Source organism: Clarias gariepinus, chromosome 12, assembly GCF_024256425.1.
Source record: "Clarias gariepinus isolate MV-2021 ecotype Netherlands chromosome 12, CGAR_prim_01v2, whole genome shotgun sequence".
Lineage (NCBI taxonomy): Eukaryota > Metazoa > Chordata > Actinopteri > Siluriformes > Clariidae > Clarias > Clarias gariepinus.
In genome coordinates, this window is record NC_071111.1 from 26,688,035 (window position 1) to 26,715,216 (window position 27,182).

The 27,182-nt window shown below is 39.3% G+C and overlaps 2 protein-coding genes across 6 annotated transcripts in view; both read left to right on the forward strand.

The window, feature by feature from the left end:
• Positions 1–27,182, forward strand: part of LOC128533813 (NACHT, LRR and PYD domains-containing protein 12-like) — a 470,287-nt gene that overhangs the window by 257,837 nt on the left and 185,268 nt on the right. The gene's annotated exons all lie outside the window — the stretch shown is intronic.
• LOC128533807 (NACHT, LRR and PYD domains-containing protein 3-like) overlaps positions 1–27,182 on the forward strand; it is a 143,648-nt gene that overhangs the window by 75,336 nt on the left and 41,130 nt on the right. For 4 of the 5 annotated variants that reach the window (XM_053508061.1, XM_053508063.1, XM_053508062.1 and 1 more), the window contains 5 exons: positions 157–1,944; positions 3,939–4,133; positions 5,814–6,008; positions 22,539–22,712; positions 25,470–25,643. In XM_053508061.1, the coding sequence (XP_053364036.1) occupies positions 157–1,944; positions 3,939–4,133; positions 5,814–6,008; positions 22,539–22,712; positions 25,470–25,643 (2,526 nt within the window). The remainder of the gene's footprint in view (positions 1–156; positions 1,945–3,938; positions 4,134–5,813; positions 6,009–22,538; positions 22,713–25,469; positions 25,644–27,182) is intronic. The other variant, XM_053508065.1, reaches the window with a different exon arrangement.

Below are 27,182 nucleotides of genomic sequence, written 5' to 3' on the forward strand. Positions count from 1 at the left end.
CTACAGAGTGATTAGATTATAGAAAACATACAGTTGAATAAAACAAATGTAGTGAGAACATTATAAAGAGCTATCAGTGATATTCAGAAAAATGAGATCTTAAAGATTAATTATTGGACCCCATGTCTCACCACATTGTACTTCACCATCTCACAGGCACGACCCAGAATCTGCTGCTGTAAATGAATTCCATAAAAAGTTCAAATTAAATATGATGAAGTTGTTTCAGTTCTTTAATGGAGTGATGATAAACCTGGGAACCCAAACACCCCTGAATGAGATCTACACAGAGCTCTACATCACAGAGGGAGACAGTGGAGAAGTGAATAATGAACATGAGGTGAGACAGATCGAAGCAGCATCCAGGAGAACAACAACAGAGGAAACACCAATCAAATGCAATGACATCTTTAAGCCCTTATCTGAACAAGACAAACCCATCAGATCTGTGCTGACAAAGGGAGTCGCTGGCATCGGAAAAACAGTCTCTGTGCAGAAGTTCATTGTGGACTGGGCGGAAGGGAAAGCAAATCAGGACCTCCACCTCATATTTCCACTTCCTTTCAGAGAGCTGAATTTGATGAAGGACCAGAAACTGAGTCTGACGGAGCTCCTTCATGTCTTTTTTAAAGAAACAAAAGAAACCGAAATGTTCAGTTTGGAAAAGGTTCTGTTCATTTTTGATGGATTGGACGAGTGTCGTTTTCCTCTAGAATTCCAGAACACAGTGAGAGTGTGTGATGTAACTGAATCTGCGTCAGTGCCTGTCCTGCTGATAAACCTGATCAAAGGGAATCTGCTTCCCTCTGCTCTCATCTGGATCACCTCCCGACCTGCAGCAGCTGATCAAATCCCCTCTGAGTGTGTCTATCGAGTCACAGAGGTACGAGGGTTCAATGACCCACAGAAGGAGGAGTACTTCAGAAAGAGGATCAGAGATCAGAGCCTGGCCAATAACATCATCACACACCTGAAGTCATTAAGAAGTCTCTATATCATGTGTCACATCCCAGTCTTCTGCTGGATTTCAGCCGCTGTTCTAGAGAGAATGTTGTGTAAAGCAAAGAGAGGAAAGATCCCCAAGACTCTGACTCAAATGTACACACACTTCCTCATTATTCAGATAAACATCATAAGAGAAAAGTACTCAAAGAAGCAGCAGAGTGATAAAGAAATGCTTCTTAAACTGGGACAACTGGCTTTTGAGCAGCTGGAGAAAGGGAACCTGATCTTCTATGAGGAAGACCTGAGAGAGTGTGGCATTGATGTGAGAGAAGCAGCAGTGTACTCAGGTGTGTGTACGCAGATCTTCAGAGAGGAGTTTGGGCTTCACCAGAGTAAAGTGTACTGCTTTGTTCATCTAAGCATTCAGGAGCACCTCGCAGCCCTGTATGTGCACCTGATGTTCAGGATAGACAATAAAATTGTCCTTAAAAAGAGTCAAGCTTTAAAACAGAAGAAGAAAGAAATTACAGTTTTAGATTTCCACAAGTGTGCTGTAGATAAAGCCTTAGAAAGTCAGACTGGACGTCTGGATCTTTTCCTTCGCTTTCTTCTGGGTCTCTCACTGGAGTCCAATCAGAATCTCTTACAGGCCTTAGTAACACAGACAGGAAGTAGCTCCCAGAGGACAAAGAAAACAGTTCAGTACATTAATATGAAGATCAGTAAAGAGTGTTCTACAGAGAAATCCATCAATCTGTTCCACTGTCTGAATGAACTGGGTGATAATTCTCTAGTGGAGGAAATCCAATGCTACCTGAAATCTGGAAAACAGAGGAAACTCTTTTCTTCATCACAGTGGTCTGCTCTGGTGTTTGTGTTACTGACATCAACACAGGAGCTGAAAGAATTTGAGCTGATTAAATATATCAGTCCAGATCAGATAACAGATGATATTCTTCTGAAGGTGATGCCTGTGATTGCAGCATCCAGAAAAGCAATGTAAGTAAAGCCTAATGTAACTGTTCCAGTGTTAGAAAGAGAGAAACTAAAACACTTTTTTGCTGTGGGATGTTTTGCCCTCAACATGATTTATGGTGGAGTTAATGCGAATAAATAAAGAATAAAATAAAAAAAAAAATTATTTTTAAAGCAAATACACAAACAAATGAGATAGTCTGTGATCTTAATCCTGTTCGAATCGGCCATTTCTGTAATTTGTAAAGTAAAAATTGCCTGCGAATAACTGCCATATTTCGCTCAACACCAAGGTCCTGTGATAATATTAGTCCCATGCAAATCAGCATGTCTGTGATTGGCAGGGTCATATATAATTTCAAGATTTTTGCACTTTTTTATCCATATTCTGCGAATAATTGAGGCTGCATTAGAGTGCTTTCAAAGTATTTTCAAGGAAGCTGATTTCTAAATCACACCAGTTGCCCAGATAATACTAATCCCGTGCAAATAGGATACACTGTAAGACTGAAGAGTATCTAGTAGATATGTGGGAGCTGGCTGATTTCATTTGAAGAGAAAAACACTAAAGGTATGACACAGTATCTTGAAATAATTAAAAAGTTATGTGGTTTGTTAGATATTTGGTGCCTTGGTTTAGCAATTACTGAGTTGCAATAGCACCACAATGTGGCACTTTTTCAATTTGAACTTACAAATGTAATTTGAAATTTAACAGTGTCACCAAGTGCCAGAATTGTACAAAATCTCTTGTGCACCCTCAGGGCCAGGTCATCATGGGGATATACAGCAACACATCCTGTTTGGTGTTTGACACTCATTTGGGTGAAACACAAAGTGATAGCTTTAGTTGGGCTTGGTCCATAAATGTTTCTTGCTTGGAAATTAGGTCAATTTGGACAAAGTTTGAAGGAGGAGATGTGAGAAGACTTTTATGTAGCTTCTCCAGAATAACAAAATATTAGACAACATGGGCGCAAAAGGAAAATGTCTAAGGAAGGATAAAGGCATAATTTTGTTGAAGTCTCATGATTGTAGCTTAAATCAGCATGAAGATACATAAATTTTTTAAAATCCAAAATTCATCAGCTCACTGTAGCACCCACAGTGGACAACTGTGATGAAAGACTAGTTCAGGTTTTAAGTTTGATTGGAGTCAGACATTTTTAACCCATGTTAACATGTACTGAAACTTTGATTGACTCCTGGTTTGGCATATCACCTTTATAGCCAATGGAAAGTTATAATGGACCCATAACTGAAAAACAGCTTTGGTGGAAATATCTCCAACCCCTGTTTTTAATGCTTACATCTCAGTTTTGCAGCATCACCACCTCAGTAGCCAATTTGTATAAAACTTAAATTGTGTCTCCAGGGACTTATTTTAAATATATAGTTCGCGAATGAAATTCTTACCACTGATTGGACGGGACATCTGTTACTCAAGATATACAGAAAGGACTATAGCCTCATGGACATTCATATGTTTTGAGGCTGCAGTAAAAATCAAAATGATCAGATTAAAAGTATTTTATTTTTCAAAGTGACTCAATCTTATATTGGGTGAGTCAAAAATTATCTGCACTCCAGTTAAACTAAAATTCTGTTGACCGCACAGTCTTATTAAAAAATATTTTTATGAAAGAATATAAAAGCTTGTTGGCACATGGACAAAATGTATTGAAAAGCAAGGAGATTATGTTGAAAAATAATTTGTCTTTTCTAGAAGTTAATTAAAATAAATTCTACAGCCAGAGTAGATAATTTTTTAATCACCTTCATATATTGGAAGGGTCATAACCCTTATCTTATCTAATCTATATATACACATATAGAAAGAAACCACCCTGGGGATGTCTACAGCAGATGTAATGATTGTTAAAATTACATTTTAGCCTTAGTGTCCCTGTTTGTACTTTTAGTATTTGTAAAATAAGAAGCCACAGTGAAAGATTTGAGGACTTGTTTGATAATTTGCATTAACTTTATTTCATAATGTATTATTTTATTTCCTTCAGTATCAGGTGTGATAGAGTTGGAGTGAAAAGTTGTTCAGCTCTGGGCTCAGCACTCAACTCAGAAACCTCCAATCTGAGAGAACTGCATCTGACTGTGAAAACACTGGATCTGTTCAACAGTAAACTAGGAGACCCAGAAGTAAAGAGTCTCTCTGCTGTACTGGAGAATCCTTACAGTAAAGTGGAATGTCTGAGGTAAAATAATATTTTTGGGATTCACAGTAACTATGGGTGTTCTCTTTTAGGGATTTGAGGGTGCTGTAGCTACTCCTAGGATAGCCATAGCACTCTTTATATACTCACAAAACTTTATAGTTTATTTCAATTCAGGAACCTCTGTACTCCAACTAGGGACTGTGAAGGCCTGTGGTGACCATTATATTTATTCCCATTTTTACAAGCGTGGTAGGACCTCCAGTCAACATTCGCATGTGCATTCACACACTACGGGTAATTTTGGAACACAAATTAGCCTAATCTGCATGTCTTTTCACTGTGGGAGGAAATCAGAGTACGTAGAGGAAACCCACAAAACACGAGGAGGACATGCAAACTCCATAAACACAAACCCGAGGCAGAAATCGAACCTGGACCCTGGAGATCAAGGCGACAGTGCTAACCATTACACAACCGTACTGCCATGGTTTATTTAGAAAATTACATTTTTAATGAGTGAAACAAAAATTATTAATACAATTATTTTGGACCAAAAAATTTAAAATTTAAAACAAAAACAAGTCTCGTGATCTGCTTCCGATGGATTTATTGGAAGCGAATGGGGTTATCATGTGCTAAACTTTTGACCTTCCTCATTGTACTGTCAAACTGTTCAACTGTGTACACAGCTGTGTTTTTAACAACATCTGTGTTCACTTCTATAGAAGTGATGAAGCATTGTTCACTTGTTCCCTACACCATTCCCAATTTCCTTAGAACACATCAGTATAACTCGCTGTGGTTTGGAATCATACTTAACATGGCTGAATACTCTGTCCACTCCACTTTCCAGGGAACTACTAGCTGATCGGAACGCAGCTTGAGTATCAGTAACCAGGGCAATGATAATGTAGATATGAAAGCTCACACAGCACACGTACATTCATCATTGCGTTTTTCTGACCACTGTAAAAACTTTTATCTGTGAACGGATATAGTATTTATGAAAACCACAGGACAAATTTTTAAAGACAATTATTTATTTACATTATTTTTCAAAGTGGGTCAATCTTATATTACGAGATTTTGTTGGCTGCACTCTCCCCATTCAGCCTAAAACATTTTTTAATGAGTAAATACGAAGGCTTGTTGACAGATGGACAAAATGTATTAAAAAGCAAGGAGATTATGTCAAAAAATAATGTATTTTATTTTCTAAAAGTTAATTAAACTAAATTCTAAATTCTGCAGCCAGAGTTCGGATAATTTTTGACTTACCCTCGTACAGTATATCTGAAGGGTCACAACACTGCTGTAGGTACTAGTTAGCTGCAGTTAGCTATTAATTTAATTTATTTTAGATAAATTGACAAATAAATCAATGTTCATATTTTTCTTTTGTTTTTGGAGCTATTTGGCCTCTTCTACTGTGTGTGTGTGTGTGTGTGTGTGTGTGTGTGTATATATATGTGTGTGTTTCTCGTTAGTATATCTGTTAAAACTCAGAGGCATTACACATATAGAAATAAACCACCTACAGTAGGAGATGTTTACAGCAGATGTAATTATTGTTAAAATTAAAATTTTAGCTGTAGTGTCCCTTTTGTGGCATATTGTCTAACTGGTGTTTGTAACTCTATGAACATAAAACATAAAAGATTTGAGGATTTGTTTAATAATTTTCACTAACTTCATTATATATTATTTTATTTCCTTCAGTATCTGCTGTGATGAAGTTGGAGTGAAAAGTTGGTCAGTTCTGGTCTTAGCACTCAACTCAGAAACCTCCAATCTGAGAGAACTGCATCTGACGGTGAAAACACTGGATCTGTCTGACAGTAAACTAGGAGACTTAGGAGTAAAGACTCTCTCTGCTGTACTGGAGAATCCTGACAGTAAAGTGGAAAGTCTGAGGTAAAATCATCTCTTTAAGAGTCACAGTAACTATGGGTGTTGTCTTGTAGGGGTTTGGGGGTGTTGTAGTTACTACTAGAATGGCCACAGCACCCCCAAAACTTTATGGTTTACTAACTGTGCCCTCGACTTTGTTCATGTGGAATTTTGGAATTGTCTAGTTATTGTAAATCGACAGACATACTTTAACTGACCAGTATATTTTAAAACACAAATGCATACTCATAAACACCATCTGTTGAATTTTGGAATGAATTAAAATCTTTTACGTGTTACCATGAAATGCATGGAATGAAGCCGTGAGATCGCGTTTATTAAATAGATTTCAATTGCACACTCATAAGCGCGTATTAAAAATGCGCCATCTGTTGAATTTTGTGATGAACTAATGATTTTTTTAAGGATTTCTTTTTTTTTATGATTACTTACTGGCAATAAAAGTATACTTTTAAAAAAAAGAGCATTTCCATTGAAATTTCAAAGTAGCATATCTTCTCTCTCCGTGGACTGATTGCGATGAAACAAAGCCTACATGTTACCTCAAGCTAGGCCAAATACACTATTGAAAACCCTATTAACATAGGTTCAGTCGTTTTTACGTATTGCGCGCACAAACAGACAGACAAAAATTCCAAAAACCATCTTGATGTGTTCTATTACTTATCTTACGTACCGCAAATTTTTTTCGCAAATATCTTCAATGTACAGACACACCAACTTTAAAGTTTTATTATATGTATAGATCTATAGATTTTTATATGTATATATTTAGAAAATTAAAATTTTAATGAGTGAAAATTTTAATCAATAAAATAAATGCAATAATAAAACCAATTATTTTAGACAAAAAATTACAAATAAAAATTGTGAACTGATTCCAATGGTTTTATCAGTGTGCAATTTTTGTAATTTAGCATAAACAATGCCCTGGTGATACCATTATGGATGTTATTATGTCTAATGGTAAATGCAAGATTTTTCTGCTCTGGTGCCTGTACCTGTACACTGGTGGTTGAGGAAGAAATTGTGACTCCTCCTAGCTGTCTCTATGTGATGCTCATTTACATACGATTAACCCTAGGGGACTGTTTCTTATGAGATTAATATTTTACCTGGTATTTAACCCAGAACAGCTATGTAACTATGCCTACCAACTTTTCAAAAAAGCCTAAAGTGAGATTCTGGAAATAAGGTCATTGGTTCACACACACAACATCTCCACAGAGCATGCCCAGTCATTTTGTTTAACACTAACCATACACCTTACCCTGTATTGCTCAAGATCTGTATTTTTATGCATTTTAATGTTGCAGTTTAGTGTTGCAGATGCATGTGACTACTGTATATGTATTCCAGGTACAACTGACATTTGAAATATTCACCCAAACAAATGAAGGCCTAATTTAAACACCAACCAAAACACCTACGTGCTCTCCAGCACAGGGCAGCAGGGATGTAACACAGAACTCTGGTCCAAAAACAATATACAGTGGAACCTTGGATTACGAGCATAATTCGTTCCGCATTTCCCCCCATAAGAAATAATGGAAACTTAAATTATTTGTTCCACAGCCCAAAAAAATAAATACACTACCGTTCAAAAGTTTGGGGTCACTTTTTAACTCCATGATCATTCCTGATTTTAATTTCTTTCTACATTGTAAAGGAATGCTGAAGGCATCCAAAAAATGCATTAATTTCCTTTGAACAGTTGATATTGAGATGTGTCTGCTACTTATGCTCTGTAAAGACTTTCAATTCAATTCAATTTTATTTATATAGCGCTTTTAACAATGGTCATTGTCTCAAAGCAGCTTCACAAAAAATTAAAGAATTTTTTTTTTTTTTTTTTTTTTTAGAAAAGAAAAGAAAATATTTGGAAGTGTGTATGTGTGAGAAAAATGTGTCTAGATAATAATTAGATGAATGAATGATGAATGAAATGTCTCTGATGAGCAAGCCAAGGGTGACGGCGACGGTGGCAAGGAAAAACTCCCTGAGATGGCAGTAGGAAGAAACCTTGAGAGGAACCAGACTCAACAGGAAACCCATCCTCATCTGGGTGATAACAGATAGAAATAACATCATGTGTGTTGTGCAGGTGAAAGTTCAATATGACAGAAGTTGTGTAGATTAACATGAAGTCCAGTTCAGCACAGGGAGTCAGTAGGTGCAGAGGGCAGATGGGGTCTGGGTCACTGGAAGCACAGGAGCAGGATGTGTAGCTCCAGCCATCATAAAGCAGAATCCAGCTGGAGCTGGTCCTTTTCTGGATGCCTCAGAAACCTCGCAGGGTTGGCTTTTGTCTACTAAAGCTGGCACAATCTCCAGATGCCTCGGGATGGGTAGAAAAATACAGAAAAGATGGAGAGAATTAGCGTAGTTGCCATTCAGGATAGGTGTACTGGAGTATGAGGTTATGGGATGAGTAACGCGTATGCCAGATTAAAGACATGTGTCTTGAGTCTACTTTTGAATTGGGAAACCGTGTCTGCTCCCCGAACACTGTCTGGAAGGCTATTCCAAAATTTTTGGAGCTAAATATGAAAATGCCCTGCCCCCTTTTGTCGATTTTAAAATTCTGGGAATTACCAGAAGTCCGGAGTTTTGTGATCTTAAGGAACGTGGTGGATTATAGCGTATCAGAAGACTGGTTAGGTATGTGGGAGCTAAACCATTTAAAGCCTTGTATGTAAGTAGTACTATTTTGTAATTAATTCTAAATTGAACAGGTAGCCAGTGCAGTGATGATAATATAGGTGTTATATGATCATATTTTCTGGATCTAGTGAGAACCCTGGCGGCTGCATTTTGGACTAACTGTAGCTTGTTTATTGAGGATGCAGGACAACCACCTAGTAATGCATTACAATAGTCCAGTCTGAATGCATGAACTAGCTTTTCTGCATCAGATACGGATAGGATACTCCTAAGTTTGGCAATATTTCTAAGATGGAAAAAGGCTGTTTTTGTGATATTGGAAATTTGATTTTCAAAAGACAAGTTACTGTCTAATATTACGCCCAGGTCTTTTACTGTTGAGCTGGTAGTAACAGTACATTCTTCTAAACGCAGGCTGAATTGTGAAAGCTGTTGGGTGCTGGTTTTTGGGCCAATGAGTAATATCTCTGTCTTATCTGAATTTAGTAAAAGAAAGTTATTGGTCATCCAATCTTTTTATGTCCTGGACACACTCGGTTAATCTAGACTTCATAACGCCTCTAATCTGAGGTGCTGTTAATTGGTTATTTTTCAGGCTGATAACTCTAAATGAACTTCTTGTCTGCGGCAGAGGTAGGTTTTGGTCTCGCCCTCCTGGGATGGCCTTCATGAGAGCCAGTTTCATTATGGTGCTTGACGGATTTTGCAAATACTGGTCTTGCAAGAACTATTACAGAAAGGCTGACCTCTGTGTCTTAAAATAACAACTAACTGTTGTTTTTGTTGTTGTTACGTAATTACCTAATTCCATATGTGTTATTTTATAGTTTTGAAATCCCCAGTATTGTTGTAGAATGTAGAAAATAAATCACTAAACAAAAACAAAGAAATTTGCAAGTGACCCCAAACTTTTGAACGGTAGTGTACATTAAAATAATTAATACAATATTGTAACGGGTTCGACCCTATGTGCACGGGCGGCACCATAAGACACGAGGCAAGGTCTTACGGTAAAAAGGAGTGATATTCATTTGTAAAGGTGAGTGAGAGGGTGTGTGTGTCGGGTGTGATCACTATTTTTATATTCAGAAAAACACTCGGGCTGACAAACCTGTTTAAGAGAGAATATAACAAATTATATGCAATATTACAGTATGTGAACTGCAACAGCCATGCTAATGCTGGAACAAAAAGAATGTACAGTATGAGAGCAGTGAGCATACCTAAACAGATAAAAAAGAGGTCAAGATATTCTATTTTGTAGCGTTAAAAAGTCCACAAATGTGGATCCGCCATGTGTGTCACGGTTAAACACCAGAGGGCGCCATGCGCCCAGATGCCATTTTGTAGTTTTGTGTTCTTTTTGTGTTTATTTGGTTTTGAACTTCATTTCCTAGAGTGCACCTCGGTCAGGTGATGGGAGCGCTCACCTGAACCGAGGTAGCTAATTAGTTGCTTATAAATAGCCTTTGTTCTGTTGTTCTGTATAGAGTGATATCACGGACAATATTCAAAAGGAATTGCAAATTGCATTTGCAATTGCGTTTCCCATATGTGGACGCACAAAGTGTGCCATAGTTCAAATGCAATTGCAAACTTTGCATTACCGTTTGCTTTTTCGACTTCGCGAACGCACACTGACTGCCAAATTTCAAATAAAAAAGAAAAGTCCATTTGCATTTCCCATGTCTTACAAGTCATGAACCTGTCATATTTAAACAGCAAAATCAATTACTACGTTTGCTTTTTCACTTTCTCCGCGTCGCGCATTAAGCCGGCCAAAATTCAAACGCAATCGCTAATCCATTTGCAATTGCATTTCCAACATGTTACACGAAAACCTGTCAATCAGCATCAGGGGTGAGTCTACACTGTGGGGCGTGATTGTATGGGGAGTGACGTCACTCGCAGTCGCCGACCTTTGTCTTTTGGCTGTTCCCTTTCAGGGTTCGCCACAGCGAATCATCTGCTTCCATCTAACCCTATCCTCTGCATCCTCTTCTCTCACACCAACTAACTTCATATCCTCTCTCACTGCATCCATAAATCTCCTCTTTGGTCTTCCTCTAGACCTCCTGCCTGGCAGTTCCAACCTCAGCATTCTTCTACCAATATATTCACCATCTCTCCTCTGAACATGTCCAAAAAAGAGAACCTCAACATCTTCAGCTCTGCTACCTCTAGCTCTGCCTCCTGTCTTTTCCTAAGTGCCACTGTCTCTAAGCCATAGAGCCTTGCTGGTCTCACCACTGTCCTGTACACCTTTCCTTTCATTCTCGCTGATACTCTTTTATAGCACAACACATCTGACACTTTTCTCCACCCATTCCAACCTGCCTGTACCCACCTCTTCACCTCCTTTGAACACTCTCCATTGCTCTGGATCGTTGATTCTAAGTACTTTAAATCCTGCACCTTCTTTACCTCTGCTCCCTGTAGCCTTACCGTTCCTCTTGGGTCCCTCTCATTCACACACATGCATTCCGTCTTGCTGCGGCTAACCTTCATTCCTCTGCTTTCCAGAGCGTACCTCCACCTCTCCAAATTTTTTCTCCACCTGTTCCCTGCTCTCGCTACAAAGCACAATGTCATCTGCAAACATTATAGTCCATGCAGACTCCTGTCTTACCTTATCTGTCATCCTGTCCATCACCAGAGCAAACAAAAAGGGGCTTAGAGCCGATCCTTGATGCAGACCCACCTTCACCTTGAACTCTTCTGTCACACCTACAGCACATCTTACCACTGTCTTAGCGCTCTCATACATGTCTTGCACCACTCTAACATACTTTTCTGCCACTCCAGACTTCCTCATACAACACCACAGCTCCTCTATCGGCATCCTGTCGTACGCTTTCTTTAAATCTACAAAGACACAATGCAACTCTTTATTACCTTCTCTGTACTTCTCCACCAGCATCCTCAAAGCAAATACTGCATCTGATGTACTCTTTCCAGGCATAAAACCATATTGCTGCTCACAAATGCTCACCTCTGCCCTTAACCTAGCTGTCGCAGTCGCCAACCAAGAGGGGGAAAATTTGAGCAATGGAGGTGAACCGCGGTAAAGTTGGTGTTATGGGTTAAAATGCCCCCCCTGCCACGGATTGCATCCCCACAAGATCTCTATCAAATATATTAGGACATCACAATCAAAAATTTATATTATTATTATCAAATATATTATATTAGTATTATTAAATATATTATTACTATTATAATTAACCCTAGGCACGTGACAAATTAATACACGAAAATTAAGACGCGTAATACAAATTCTCATATAATATTTATTTTGTGGCACATTAATTTTGCAGGGGTTTGTCATGTAATACAAAAATGTTTACACAAAATAAATATTGTTTATGATGAAAAATTACACGAAACAATTTTTATTATAAATAAGCAATATAAAAATATACATGTATATGAAAAAAGATATAATTTATATATTTTTTCCCTATACAGCATGTCTTTTTTATATTGCTTATTTTATAATCAAATTCGTTTGGTGCAATTTGTAAATCATAAACCTATTTATTTATGTTCTAATATAATATTTGATAAAGGTTATGTAGGGGTGGGGCAATCCGTGGCAGGGAGGCATTTTAGCGCATAACATTACAAAAAAAATAAATAAATCAATAGCTTTTTCGTTATGTGGATTACACATGCTAAACCAGTTTTACTATAATACACTCTATCACTGCTAATAACTACAACCTTTTCCTCATTCAGTTTGATTTCATTTTTCTTTTCTTTTTTTGCAAAAAAATTATAAAAAAATTAACAACTGAATTAATATCAAACTGAATATTGCAAAGGTAAGGGTTGTAGTTATTAGCAAGGATAAAGTGCATTATAGTACAGTTGGTTTTACATTTGAAATTTCCATAGCAAAAAAGTTATTAAATTTTGTTGATTTGTCATTTTTTGCAACTCATAATAGACTGTACCAAAGTGCATTCATTTTCATACATATCTTTATTATTATTATTATTATTATTATTATTATTATTTTAATAATAAAAAACACCCCAACTCTCATTTAACAAATTATCTGTTTTATTGTCACACGAATCGTCTGTGTAATCATTTATTTTAAAATGTACATTAAAATAATTATTAATCAATTAAACAAACAAATAAATAAACAAATAATTCATACTGTAGCCTAACAGTGTAATATGTTTGATGTCCTGTGAGGTATTTCTCTGTAATCTTGTGTATTCTTCTGTAAACAAATGGTTGCATCTTGGTCATGCACTTTTTAGACGGTCCCTTAGTGACTCTATCGCTATAAAGCGCCGGTAAGCAGCATTTCTGAAAGATGTAGCTCCAGCAGGCTGTAACAGGAGAAAATCTAAAAATATATTTATTTGTAACAGTTTCTCTGTCCACTCCAGAGTAAGAAAATATGTGATTTGTCATTTTTGTGTGTTTATTTCTTGATAAACAAAATAAATAAATCTCGGTTCACCTCCATTGCTCAAATTTCCCCCTCTTGCTCGGCGACTGCGAGTGACGTCACTCCCCATACAATCACGCCCCACAGTATAGACCCACCCCTGACACTGATTGACAGGTTTCCGTGTAACGTGTTGGAAATGCAATTGCAAATGGATTAGCGATTGCATTTGAATTTTGGCCGGCTTGACGCGCGACGCAGAGAAAGTAAAAAAGCAAACGTGGTAATTGATTTTGCTGTTTAAATATGACAGGTTCATGACTTGTAAGACATGGGAAATGCAAATGGACTTTTCTTTTTCATTTGAAATGTGGGGAAGGGCGTAGCGGGCTGTATCGGTGACGCCGGGGCAAGCAGACCTTGTGGGCAGTCGGCTTGCCATTCGGCGGAACAACTTGGAGCAAGTGGAGCGATGCCCTGCACAGCTCATCAGAGAGACACTGGAGAGGGCGAGCGAGCAATGCAGCTGGACTGGAGAGGATCGCGGCTGGCTATTCGATGCATGCCCCCCAGGACACAGGACGACGGAGCCAGGGGTAAGGAGGAACCCAAGTCTGTGTATCAGCAGAAGGGGCAAGGCGAGGAGCAGCAACGGCAGAGGCTAGTGCTCCAACAGCTAGCTGGCGAGCTCATCCAGCAGATTAACGCGTGCCGGGCGACATAGAATCATGAGCGCATGCAAACCCTGCTGGAGATGGGTGCACTGCTCCAGGACCAGCTCGTCCAGCTCGACAAAGGAGGCCCAGAATCTCCAGAGAGCCCAGTGGAGGGCTGCGATCTTCCAGGGAGCCCAGTGGAGGGCTGCGACCTTCCAGGGAGCCCAGTGGAGGGCTGCGACCTTCCAGGGAGCCCAGTGGAGGGCTGCGACCTTCCAGGGAGCCCAGTGGAGGGCTGCGACCTTCCAGGGAGCCCAGTGGAGGGCTGCGACCTTCCAGGGAGCCCAGTGGAGGGCTGCGACCTTCCAGGGAGCCCAGTGGAGGGCTGCGACCTTCCAGGGAGCCCAGTGGAGGGCTGCGACCTTCCAGGGAGCCCAGTGGAGGGCTGCGACCTTCCAGGGAGCCCAGTGGAGGGCTGCGACCTTCCAGGGAGCCCAGTGGAGGGCTGCGACCTTCCAGAGAGGCCAGTGGAGGGCTCAGCCAAGCCAGAGAGCCCATTGGCGGGCCCAGATCCTCCAGAGAGCCCCAAAAGGCATGTGCCAGCTCCTTCGCTGCCCTGCTTTGTTGGCCTTTTTGACATCGTGCTTCCGCCTCTGGCAGATCTCGACGATGTCGTGCTTCCGCCTCTGCCCTGCTTCGTCGGCCTCGAAGACGTCGTGCTTCCACCTCTGCCCTGCTTCGTCAGCCTCGGCGACGTCGTGCTACCGCCTCTGCCCTGCTTCGACCTCAACGATGACTACGTCAAACTGCTGCCTCCACCCTGCTTCGACCTTCCATACCCCTTTTCCACTGCTCTGGTTCCTGTGCCGGTTCCGTGTCGTTTCCCAATTTTGGAACCAGTGCAGCGCTTTTCCACAGAAAAAAATTTGTGCCGGTGCCCTAAAATAAGCACCGAACCGGCCCCTAAACTCTGCTGGTCTAGTTGCGAGAACCCGTGACATCACGAGCGGTGGGCGGAGTTATAGGGGGGGAAAAAAAAAATGGCGGAGACCCAAAGTCCGTTAATGTGGAGCGCGGACAAAACAAAGGCGTTTTTTCGGCATTTTGGACATTTGCCGAGATTCAGCGGAAATTGGAAAGTGCTTTAAGAAAAAAAAAAAGTGTATGAGGAAAAAAGAGAAGAACTAATAGTCGCAGGCCTTACACGAACAACCGACTAAATAGTGTATAAGCTAAAAAAAAACTGAAGAAAGACTTTCAGCGGTTAGAACACGTCGAATAAGCTTCTTTTGGATACTGAAATACATTTTTATACAGATGTGGCCACTAAGACTGCGCGTGTTTTCCCGCGAGATGCCGCAATTTAGCGCGCGACGTGCCGCGACTTGCCGTAAGCAACATTCGGGAATTTAAATAAATGTGTTGTGCTTCACTGAATATCCGCCAGATGGCGCATGGAAGGACTTTATCTAAAAGCCGGACCAAGTACTGTACAACGAAGAACTGTGTATAATTACTTAGCCTAAAACAATATTGTTTCCAGTGCTGAAGCAAACATGAATTTTATTTTGTTTTACAACAGATCTGTCATGATGAATGTGTGTATATGTGCTTCATATTATTTTCACAATGATGAAATGAGATGCCCAAATTCGTGCTTTAAAAGTTTCTTATATAGTTTTTGTAATGTTTTAACAGGGACAAAACAGTGAAAAACATGGCAATGCCTTGGTTTAAATGGTGTTGAAATTAATTTAATTTCCTGATAGTAGGCTATCTGATAGTGTTAACTATGCGAATGTCCTAATTCATGAATATGCCAACATATCTTATTTAAAACGTAAAAATGTGTTGACATCATCAGAAGACATGAATAAACAATATATATATATATATTATCATAGTAAGTAAATATCATTTTATGAACACGAAGTTCTTCTGGCTTTTTATAATGATCATCATATTTGCTGTTTGTGTCCAGCATTTAATAATTATTTCATGCATTATTTAACCACGTCTGGAAATAATAGCTGGAATGTGATGTGATTGTGAATTCATGACTGAAATAAAGCTGTTTGTCTTTTGTAAAGTACTTTCACTTTACAAAAGGCAGCGTTTTTATCAAAAGGTTGATAAACGCATGTTGTACAGTATATACAATGCGACAGCGAGCTCAGTTACTCACTTCTCATCTTTCATGTAGGTCTGCTCGGACTTATTAATTCGTTTTAAACCCCTCAAAACTGCGTGTATATACAGCTCAAAACCTCCATCAGTTATTAAAGATAGCATCTATTTAGAAAAAATGCCCCAGTGATTTCGGAGCTTCAGGAAATCTCCCGGAGCTCTGCACATAACACCGGACCAACTCATGTCGGAAAGAATTTATAAACGGTTTCTAAACGTGGGCTATTGTTTTTTTTTTTTTACTTATAATATTTGTTAATTTAATTTAAATGAGGTTTGGGCTCAGGACTTCGATTTGGCATCGTGATTCTCCTCTTTAATTTACTCCATAGTTTTAATCAGCGCTCAGCTGCATGCATAAAGTTTTCCAGAGCGCACCGGCAGAAGTAGAGCGCACAGCAAGCAGACTGACTCTGACCATTTAAAAAAACGTTGGCGTTTATTTTCTGACGCGCTCAAGTTCAAGAGTCCTCATCTGTTGGAGGACAATAGTTTTTTTCAGCCTGTCACGGCGTGCGCCCAAATCAATATCGCTCCTCGCTCACTAGTTAGGCGGCCTCCCCTTCAGATATGCGAAGCAGCGGGGCCGCGGAATTAGGCACGGATGGCATTATAAGATTTGTACTGAAAACTTCTAACTTCTAAGTGGCAGCTGGCACGCCTGAAAATAGACGCAGGTTAATTTTTTTATAGTCTAAATAAAAATCCTCCTCTTTAGTGCCTCCTATTCCTATTAATCCTAAATTGTTGTTCTCTTAGTGTCACTGCGCTTTACAATGCCAGACAACATTCAAATGCAAATTATTCACTCTCCCCAAGTGTGAATCAGCTGTTCTCACCTATACATTCAGAGGAACTGTAATGGACCTCTCCACACTTTAAAAACCTCTTGAATCTGAGGCTCTTCTGAAAAGTTTCATTAATTAAGGCCTCTTTTTAATTTTGTGTAAATTTTATCTTCTGGATTCTAGATTCTAAAGTTGACATTGTTACTGTTTTTAATCCTTGGAATGGAAGAAATTGATATTTTCCTTATGAAAGCATAAATTGCATTGTTTTTACAAACTATTAATTCCACCTATACAAATGTGACATATATGCAAAGAAAAAAATTAGGAAGGGGCAAATACTTTTTCATGGCACTGCACATGTAGTCAGATTGTAGTCAGGATCCACGGTAACATAAACACGCGCTCTTTGTTGGCGGCGCCCTTGCGCATCCATATGCGTAGAAAGAAGATGCATGGTATTATGGTTTCTGTCATTTTTTTTAAAAATATACATAAAAAAAAAAATAATATACATATATTTGCGTACTGACTGGGCTGGCCCACATTGGCCAGCGGCCCACCGGGAAAACTCCCGGTGCTCCAGATGGCCAGTCCGCCACTGCTCCTCTTTACTTTCCTACTGTATGTAGAATCAGCGCTTAACCACGCATAAAGTTTTGTAAATTCGTTTAACTTCTATTTTATAAGGGTTTTGCCAGCGGTGGTACAGCGCAACGGGGGTCATTATGTACTATTAAAGAAACTTATGATGATCTGTCACGGCGTGCGCTGAGATGGGTGTGCGCCCAAATCTACTATCGATACTCGCTCACTCCGTAGGCTCCCTGAATAGGCGGCAAATGGACGGAGCGGCTTATTCGTTTCGGCTGGCGATAATTAACGTTAATATGATCTCGGGCTTGCTCCACATTATAAAAGCAAGGGCAGTGGCGGTTTTACACTGAATTGCTCCCTGGGCGAGACTCCCCCCCCTCCCCGTCAGCGCCACTTTTAACCCCCTGCGCAATGTGTCCAAATCAATGTGTGTGAATAATATGAAATTTTATTTGATATAGGTATATATTAACTTATGATGGGGTACTTTTACTATGCTAACTATGAAGTCAGATTTAATTGTTACCATTAAACATTTTATATCTACGTGTTTATTTTTCTGTTTATGTTTTGGTGGCAAAATACATTTTAGGCAGAGACGTCTACTCAGTCTTGTTAATTTGTTTTAAAACCCCCAATTCTGCGAATTCCCCCAGCAGCGAAACCGGTTTGATGACTTCACACCTGTTGTAAAGGTGAGATGGGGGATTACAGTAACTGTGGGTGCGCTTCACCTCGGAGTGCGCTGTCGCGTTGTATTTAATGAGTTGTATTGTATTCTTTGTTCACACACGTGGGGATCTTAAATTTAGATATTGATCCTTTCTTGATGCAGCTAATTTTTTGAGCAAATTAATAATAGTTTCCATGAATAAAAAGGAGGAAGAAGAGAAGGTTACGAGAAAATAAGGAAAAAGCTTTAGAGGTAAATGCTGTGAAATGCTTCAAATGAACAAATTCTGCCTATAACAGGTCAGGGACAGTGAGGCTGGATCCAGCAGCCCACCACATCCCACATCATGATACACTGGTTCAATAAAGTGGAGATAATTTTTTAAAACTACTTACTAGTATAAAAAGATAACAGAATACAAAAACATAAAACAAAGTTTTACCGAACATATATTGGGTCATATTTGTAAAACAAAGGAAAGAATAATAAGTCAAACAACATATAAAAATACAATATTTTCAATGTCCAGTAGCACCAGTCATACAGTGAGCCAGAAGGCTTATAAACAGTTTGACAGCAATATTAGACATTTTGTCAGTATTGTGATTTTTTAATTTATTTATGTATTTCAAAAGATGCAAGACAATACTGCCAAAATGTATCATTTACATGCTGTTAGAAAATATTCTTTGCATTGTCTCTTATTGAGTCACAAGGGTGGTAAAAAGCTATTTATATCATTCAAAGTTAATCATATCAGTGTAGTTAGTATGATTTTGAAAGTGCTTTAACTCCGCCTGGCACAGTTTAATCCCAGTGGAACAATCTGACTACATGTGCAGTGGGCCAGTCGTGAATGACACTCAGTGACAGCCAATGAAATTGAAGCATTTTTGCCGCTCTCCACGTGGTTTGGCGTTGCTTAAATAATAGTATAAAATCGTCCAGACCCTGGTTCGAATCCCGCTCTGGGTGAAAATTTAATAAATGTGAATCCTTTGTTTTACACTTTTTGCTTATGATAATCATTAATTTATAGCAACTGTGTGGTGAGTGCTAATGTGTTTCATAGCTTAAGAAAAAAAAATATATACAATTGCAAACATGCATTTAGTACTGAAGCATAACTTGATAATGTAATGGCTATCGTGACATTTTAGCGCATAACACCTGCATCTTGAGCACTGGCTGGGAATCGAACCCGGACCTTCCGCATAGCAGGCGAATCACCTACCACTGAGCCACCAGCGCCCGTGTACTGTAAACACTTTTATAGGCTAACAGTATACTCGCGGGTGCGTTACAAAAATAATAATAATAATTAAAAAAAAATTCGGAGAACTACTACTAATAATAATAATTCTGAATGAAAATGAAGAATAAATACATATCAGTTTGAGCTTGACACGTTTATGAGCTCTGTCGCTTGCTGTCAATGGGCGCCTAAGAGACATAACATTTTTCGGCTTCAGTAGACACACAATACTTTAGACTGAAACACGACTGCCCCCTACAGGTAATGAAGGGCATTTTCACAGCTTGCCGCGCAAAGCCGCGGCAAGTCGTGGGATCCCTTTTCCGAAAACGTGCATTTTTAAAGGCCAGATCTGTACTAGTTTGGAGAATAACCAGTAAACTGACTTCGGCCATGGTCATTTCTGTTTAGTGGGCGTGGCCTATGACGTATTATCATGCAGCTCCCGCTGAGCTCCTGTCTAGTGTAAATGCGGGCACCTGGCACCAGCACCAGTGTAGTGGAAATGAGGTAACAGAGAGCCCGCTGGTGGGCCCAGATCCTCCAGAGAGCACCGCTGCGAGCCCAGATCCTCCAGAGACCCCCGCTGCAGGCCCAGATCCTTCAGAGAGCCCCGAAAGGCAATTCGACGGCAACTCAGCTCCAGTGCTCCTCGCTCGGCCGCCCGACTTCGACACCAATCCAGTGTCGGGAGGACCGACATAGGACCTTGGGGGGATGCCCTGGACCTCCGTTTGGGCGCTGCTGTGTAGCGCCTTTGGGAGGGGGGTAATGTCACGGTTAAACAACAGAGGGTGCCATGCGCCCAGACGCCATTTTGTAGTTTTGTGTTCTTTTTGTGTTTCTTTGGTTTTGAACTCCTAGAGTGCACCTCGGTCAGGTGATGGGAGCGCTCACCTGAACCGAGGTAGCTAATTAGTTGATTATAAATAGCTGTTTGATTGTTTAAGCTTTCTCCGTGTCTGTCTGCGTCTTGCCATTTCCATTGTTCCTATGCCATTCAGTTAAGTTGCATAATGTTATGCTCCATATTTTGGTTTTGTTATAGTGTCATGTTCTCTTGGTTTCCGATTATAGTCTGTTTGTTTAGTTTAATGGTTGTTGTGTTTTTCATGCCTTTCTGTTATGTTTAGTTTAACTCCTAGTCATGTTTAGCTCCATGTTAAGTTTAACTCTTGTTAGTTTAGCTCTTGTTTAGTTTAGCTTTTGGTTTCTCCTAAGTTCAGTGTTACTTTTCCTTAGTTCCCTTATGTGTGTGTGATAGACACAGATACAGAGAGAAAGCTTCAAAAGATTTAAAAGGTGACAAATGTGGACATTCATTTTCCAAAGCTCAAAATCAAATCAGAAAATAAGAGAAATAAACAGATTAAAAAAAAACTAATATATGCGCATTTAACTGTGCATTCAAGAATGAAGAGATTCTAGTGAAGAGAACTAATGAATGAAAAGGAGATTAAAAGGAAAATGTAACCACCAGGATTTCAGTAGTATTTAATCAGACAGGTTTTTAAATTTAATCGCAGTGGCGGCCGGTCAATACAGGACGCAGGGACGCCGCCCCCCTTAACGTCAGGCAGAGAAGAATGCTACTTTAACATGTAATTATTTAAGACAATAATTATTTATTTTAATAATGAAAGTCATTTAGTCACAATATTCAGCTGTATTTCTTAATATAATTTATTTACAATAAAAAAAAATCTAAACTGTATTATGTTCATTCATGTTCGTGTATGCGGGGCGCCGGACAAACGAGGCTCTATGTAGGCACGTAAATTTTTGAAAAGCATGTGATTTGAGGCTGAGCTCTAATTGGACTTTTACAAATCATCCTTGGGGCGCAGCACTGTGCATCCCGAACTTTCCCATTTTGTGCTTAGCGGATCAATATTGGTTTTAAATATTAGGGCTCATGTGATTGGAGCATTCTCAACGAGTCTTATTAATGGTCAGCAGATTGTTAGTTAATGTATTGAATAGTGATTGACGCGGAAGCCAGCTAAATATGAGGGAAAGTCTGTAATTTCTTTGCTAAAATACTCCTTCACAAGGCGATCGGACAAAGAAAGAAAAAAAGTTAAAGAGCTTGGACCAAATTGACCTGATCTTCTAATTAAGCAGCAGTCACGTGATCACGGCCGAGCTTACACTCGGTGCTTTACCAGCACTTCTTATGGCAAGCGGAGCTGTCTGACTGGATGCGATGAGTCATGCCTTTATTTTATACTAGTAGTAATGATACGTAATCCCCTGATAAATGGGCATTTACAGGCGATTATTAAAAGTTAAATTTTAATTTTGTTTGGGTCCCCCCAAAATTTTTTTGCACCAGCCACCACTGTTAATCAGACGGGTTTCTATGAAGTAAACATGGTGACAAGGAGCTTAGCTTATGGGTAGTACTTATCTCCCACCAACTGTTATGAAATGCATATTTGTCACTGTACAGTGGTAAAGGTACATCATACAGGTGGGGGTCACTGCAGACCTTCTTGAAACTATCTGCCTTTTTTAGCATGTCTGCTGAATACACTGCCCCTACTGTTTAGCATCCCTTACCCTGGCATCTTGTGAGAGCGTTGCGTTAATTTCTGAGGATGTGCACAAGTTACTCACTATGAGGAACTGAAGTCGAGGAGACGCAGGTGCAAGTACAAACATATTTTGTTAAAAACACAATCACAGGTAAACAAATCAAACATGGCTATTCAAGGTCGTAATCCAAAACAGGCAAGTGTTGTCGATCAACAACCCGCTGAACTGGGCTAGACTAGACTAAAAAAAAATAATAATAACTTGGTCATACACAAGAGGAAATCACTGTAACAAAGGCTTGGTATCACTTTGGATTTTACTCACATGAGTGTGTACTTCACGAAGGTCATTGTTCTGAAGTTCCATTTATCGTCTGGTGTGATTGTGAGATTGGCTTTAGATATGTGTCATTAGAATTCCAGTGATCTTGCTAGGTTGTGTTGGGAGTTGTAGTCCTTGACTGCCATGTTTGTTGATGTCAGCATTGATCTAACACAAATAAAATCATGCATGTGTGTAAACATACAGTAGTTGAAAGCAAGTATATTTCGCCCATACGGTAAGTCTGTACAGTTCCTCACTTTCTGTTATAATCTCTGTAGACTAATGTCATTAAACAGCGTTTTTTTTCTTTGGTCAGTGTTAGTTATACCTTGTGATTGGTCAAGAGAGGAGAGATGGTCCAACATGACAGACATCATATTTATAACAAGTAAACCAAGATTAAAATCTGGTGATGAAGAGTGTGTCATTGTATCTCTCAACAGGTTGAGTGGTTGTGGTGTCTCAGATGAAGGCTGTGCTGCTCTGACTTCAGCTCTGAGATCAAACCCCTCACACCTGAGACAACTGGATCTGACTAATAATAAAGTAAAAGACACAGGAGTGAAGTGTCTCTGTGCTGTACTGGAGAATCCTCTCTGTAAACTGGAGACACTGAGGTAAGATCATCTCTCTGAGAGTCACATGACCTGCTCCTCAGTAAGACACATTCTCTAATAGTGAGACTGAAGCAGAAGTTTTAGGTTGATCATCAATGTCCTGAGGAGGAAGATTGTTTCTTTTCACTGCACACTGATGATTTGTCACAGAGTCTTTGGGTCAGATGTACGTATGTGAGAAGCTGCAAAGCAAAACATGACTTGATGTGACTGCAGTGTGTCTGAAATTACTGTGAAATTTACTAAAACACTGTAACTAATCACACAAACTGCACCTGGGACACAAACTAAATGCACTGTGTGAGAGCTGTAGGGTTTAAAAGCAGCAGGGAAATGCAAATGAGAAACATTTTATTGGTCTTAAAGCTGAAATATATATATTTTTTTTGTCAGTGAACATTTGTCTCCATCTAGCGGCTCTAAACAGGGTTACCAAATCTGTATCATAAAAGCAGTAAATAGTCTTGTATTATTTTAAATTTTTTCATGAATAAAGAATATCTATAAATGTCATTTTCAAAAACACTCATGCAGTAACACAAAGCTGAAGTTGAGAAACAGGATCAATAGGTGTGTGTATGAGAGGAGATCACAGTGCATGATCACTGCTGTATGTTTTAATACAGACAATGTGAAGTTACATCACACTGTTTTTATACCTCGTAGCTTTTTGGGAAGGCGCCACCATCTTTGGTCCTGATGCTGATCAGTTGCCACGGTAATTTCTGACATAGATGTGTTGAGAGTGACACAGAGTTGAGAGCGGCTTGTTATTGCACTTAGATTTGTGACATGGTGTTTTCTTTCGAGATGGGGAAGGGTAAACCTAAAGAAAAGGGACTTTACTAGAAGAAGTTAAATGCCGGTGCCAAGCAGAGATATTTTGAGGAACTGGGAAAGATCAAAAGCATAGATTTGTATGACCTGGTAGCTGGAGAGTGGATGAAAGACCTAGACACACAACCCTGCGTCCCATACCCTGATATTTTGAAATACCTTGTTGTGTTGCCTGCCTGAGAAGCATAGGCGACACATAGGGTTCACTATCCATCGTCTCTCATCAGCAGCATCATCACACTTTTATTCACACTGAGTCATAACCTAGTTGTTTACCAAAATTGAGCTATTCAACAACTTCCAATGCACAGAGAATGCCTCATCCACCAACAAAGGTGCCGATGTATAAATGACATGCAGAAGGACATTACTTCCTCAAGCTCTGTACAGATATGCTTAAAATAATGTATTTAAAAAAAAGTCTCCATGCTCCAATCCACAGCCAAAGATATTACTCCAAAAGTAATGCAATTCCTCATTAAAACTGGGGACCTGGAAACCGCTCCAACACTGATTTAAAGAAACTGGTGAAGTTCATGATGTAAGACAACTGTTCGAGAGTACTGTTTGTTGTTTTGACAGTCCAGGGCAAGCCCTTTTTCAACTGCAACAGAGCTACATACCAACTGGTCACCAGAAACCCCTGTATCTACAGGAATAGTTTGTCGAATTCTCTCACGCAGTGTCTCAGTGGCCGAATTCGTGCTCAGAAACCAGCATTAAACATAAGATAACTAAAAAACCGTGTTGCATTTGCCAAAGCCTACAGCTTGCAGGGATGATGGACTGTGGAAAAGTGGCAGAAGGTTGATTTTTCAGATGAATCATCTATTGAACTGCATCCCAATTGTCGCAAATACTGCAGAAGACCTATTGGAACCCACATGGGCCCAAAATTCACTCAAAAAACAGTCTAGTTCGGTGAAAGAAAAACATTGAGGTTACATTCAGTATGGGGGCGTGCGAGAGATCTGCAGAGTGGATGGCAACTTCAACAGCCTGAAGTATTAAGACATTCTTGCTGCCCATTACATTTTAAACCACAGGAGAGGGCAAATTCTTCAGCAGGATGGCATTCCTTCTCATACTGTACTTTAGTCACCACATCAAAGTTCCTGAAAGCAAAGAAGGTCAAGGTGCTCCAGGATTGGCCAGCCCAGTCACCTGACATGAACATTATTGAGTATGTCTGGGGTAAGTTAAAGAAAGAAGGATTGAACATGAACCAAAGAATCTTGATGAACTCTGGAGGTCCTGCAAGAATGCTTTCTTTGCCATTCCAAATGACTTTATTGATAAGTTATTTGAGTCATTGCTGAGACGTATGTATGCAGTCCTCCAAGCTCATGGGAGTTATACACAATATTATTTTTTTTTTCACTGCTCCAAGACTTTATGTCCTGTACTGTACATTATTTCTGTTAAGTGACAAGACTTTTGTCCAAGCAAAGTCTGACCATTCTGTCCTAATTAAATAATTAAAAATCACAGCATGATAAGAGTTTATTTTTGTAAAATAAGTGTAATCTAGAGGCCTCTGCTTTTCATATAAGCCACTTCTGATTTCAAATGATCAACTAGAATTCAAGTTATTATTTGTTGTTCCTACAACTTGGATAGGCGACAAGACTTTTGTCAGGAGGTGTATATTATCCACAAACAATCTGGTTTACAGAAGACATGAATACGAATTATTTTTAAGTTTAATGATGTGCAGCAATATACTGTAAAAATACACACATCTGCTGATAGAAACAAAATATAAGACTTATTATGATAATTTTGTATTATTTTGTTAATTAGAATAAACAGGTGAATTCATTCTGAATAAAATATTTTTACAAACATCAGGTTTAAAGTAAGTCTTTAATAAAGATAAAAATCTGGTGATGAAGAGTGTGTCATTGTGTCTCTCTACAGGTTGTGTGGTTGTGGTGTCTCAGTTGAAGGGTGTGCTGCTCTGACTTCAGCTCTGAGATCAAACCCCTCACACCTGAGAGAACTGGATCTGTCTAATAATAATGTTTTAGACTCAGGAGTGAAGAGTCTCTGTGCTGTACTGGAGAATCCTCATTGTAAACTGGAGAAACTGGGGTAAGATCATCTCTCCAATGTATGTTTCATACTTTGGAGGACCGAAACAAGTCTCAGAAGATTTTCTGTTTGTCTGTCTTTCTGTCCAGCCAGATTTTGTCAGAGCAAAACTGTCTGGACAGAATTGAATGAAACTTTTGGTTCACCTTCCAGCAGGACAATGATCCAAAACATATAGCCAGAGCTACAATGGAATGGTTTAAATCAAAGCATGTTCATATGTTAGAATGGCCCAGCCAAAGTGCAGACTTAAATCTAATTGAAAATCTGTAGCAAGACTTGAAAACTGCTTGAAAATCAGAGACTCTCTCTATCCAATCTGACTGAGCTTGAGCTGTTTTGCAAAGATGAAGGGGCAGGAATTTTACTCTCTAGATGCAAAGCTGGTACAGACAAACCCCAAAAGACTTGCAGATATAAGTGCAGCAAAAGGTGGTTCCATAAAGTATTGACTCGGGCGGGGGGGGATGAATACAAATACACGCTGCACTTTTTAGATAGTTATTTGTAAAAAAAAAAAATAATAATAATTATTATTATTTTTATAGAATTTTTTTCTTCCCACTTCACAATTATGTGCCAAGTTGTGTTGGACTATTACATAAAATCCCAATAAAATACATTTACATTTGTGGTTGTACTGGAACAAAATGTGGAAACGTTCATGTGGTATGCATACTTTTGCAATGCACTGTAGATATTAATTAAAGAAGCTAAACCGAATATTTTTAGTGTGATTGTTTCATATTTTCACTGCTGAAATAACAGCGCTGAAGTTGTACAAGTAAAAGTGAATTATAACATGCTAGAGTCGTTTTAAGACAAATCCTTACCTGATCTACTTTTTCGATTTTTGATCTGTGATTTTATGAGGCACCGTATAGGGCTTAAATCAAATTTCACTCATGCACACACATGAAACACTCGCATGCACATATTTGAAACAGTCACACATACATATATACTACTAACTGCTCAAACAACTACATATGAGACGCGCGCACACACACCTATAAGACGCACGCACATACAAACAAACTGTCCATGCACACACACCTATGAGATGCACGCACACACACACACTATCTGCGCACAAACACACATGATGTACATGATACATGATTCTCAGTTTTCTAAACGGAAGTTATTTCAGTGTAAAAGGAAGGTATTTCCATGTAAAGGAGGCCATTTCAGTGTAAAAGGAGGTAATTTCAGTGTAAACAGAAGTCATTTCAGTGTAAAAGGAAGTTATTTCGGTGTAGACGGACTAGATGCTTCATTCTCCCTGAATGGTAGTAGCGGTTTGTAAACAGCCTGCTGTTGGACAGTTTAGAAGACAGAGTAGGACAGTATAATGATCATCACTGTTCAATCACAAGGCGTATTCAGAACTGTCCAAATGAAGTCTACATATTGCAGTGGCAGAAAACACGGGTGATGATTAGCAAAAAGAAAAACTGAAGCACAGAATCCGTGGCTAATATGTCGAATCCTACAACAGAAGCAATTACTGTTTTGTGAAATGTGTTTCCTCGCCTT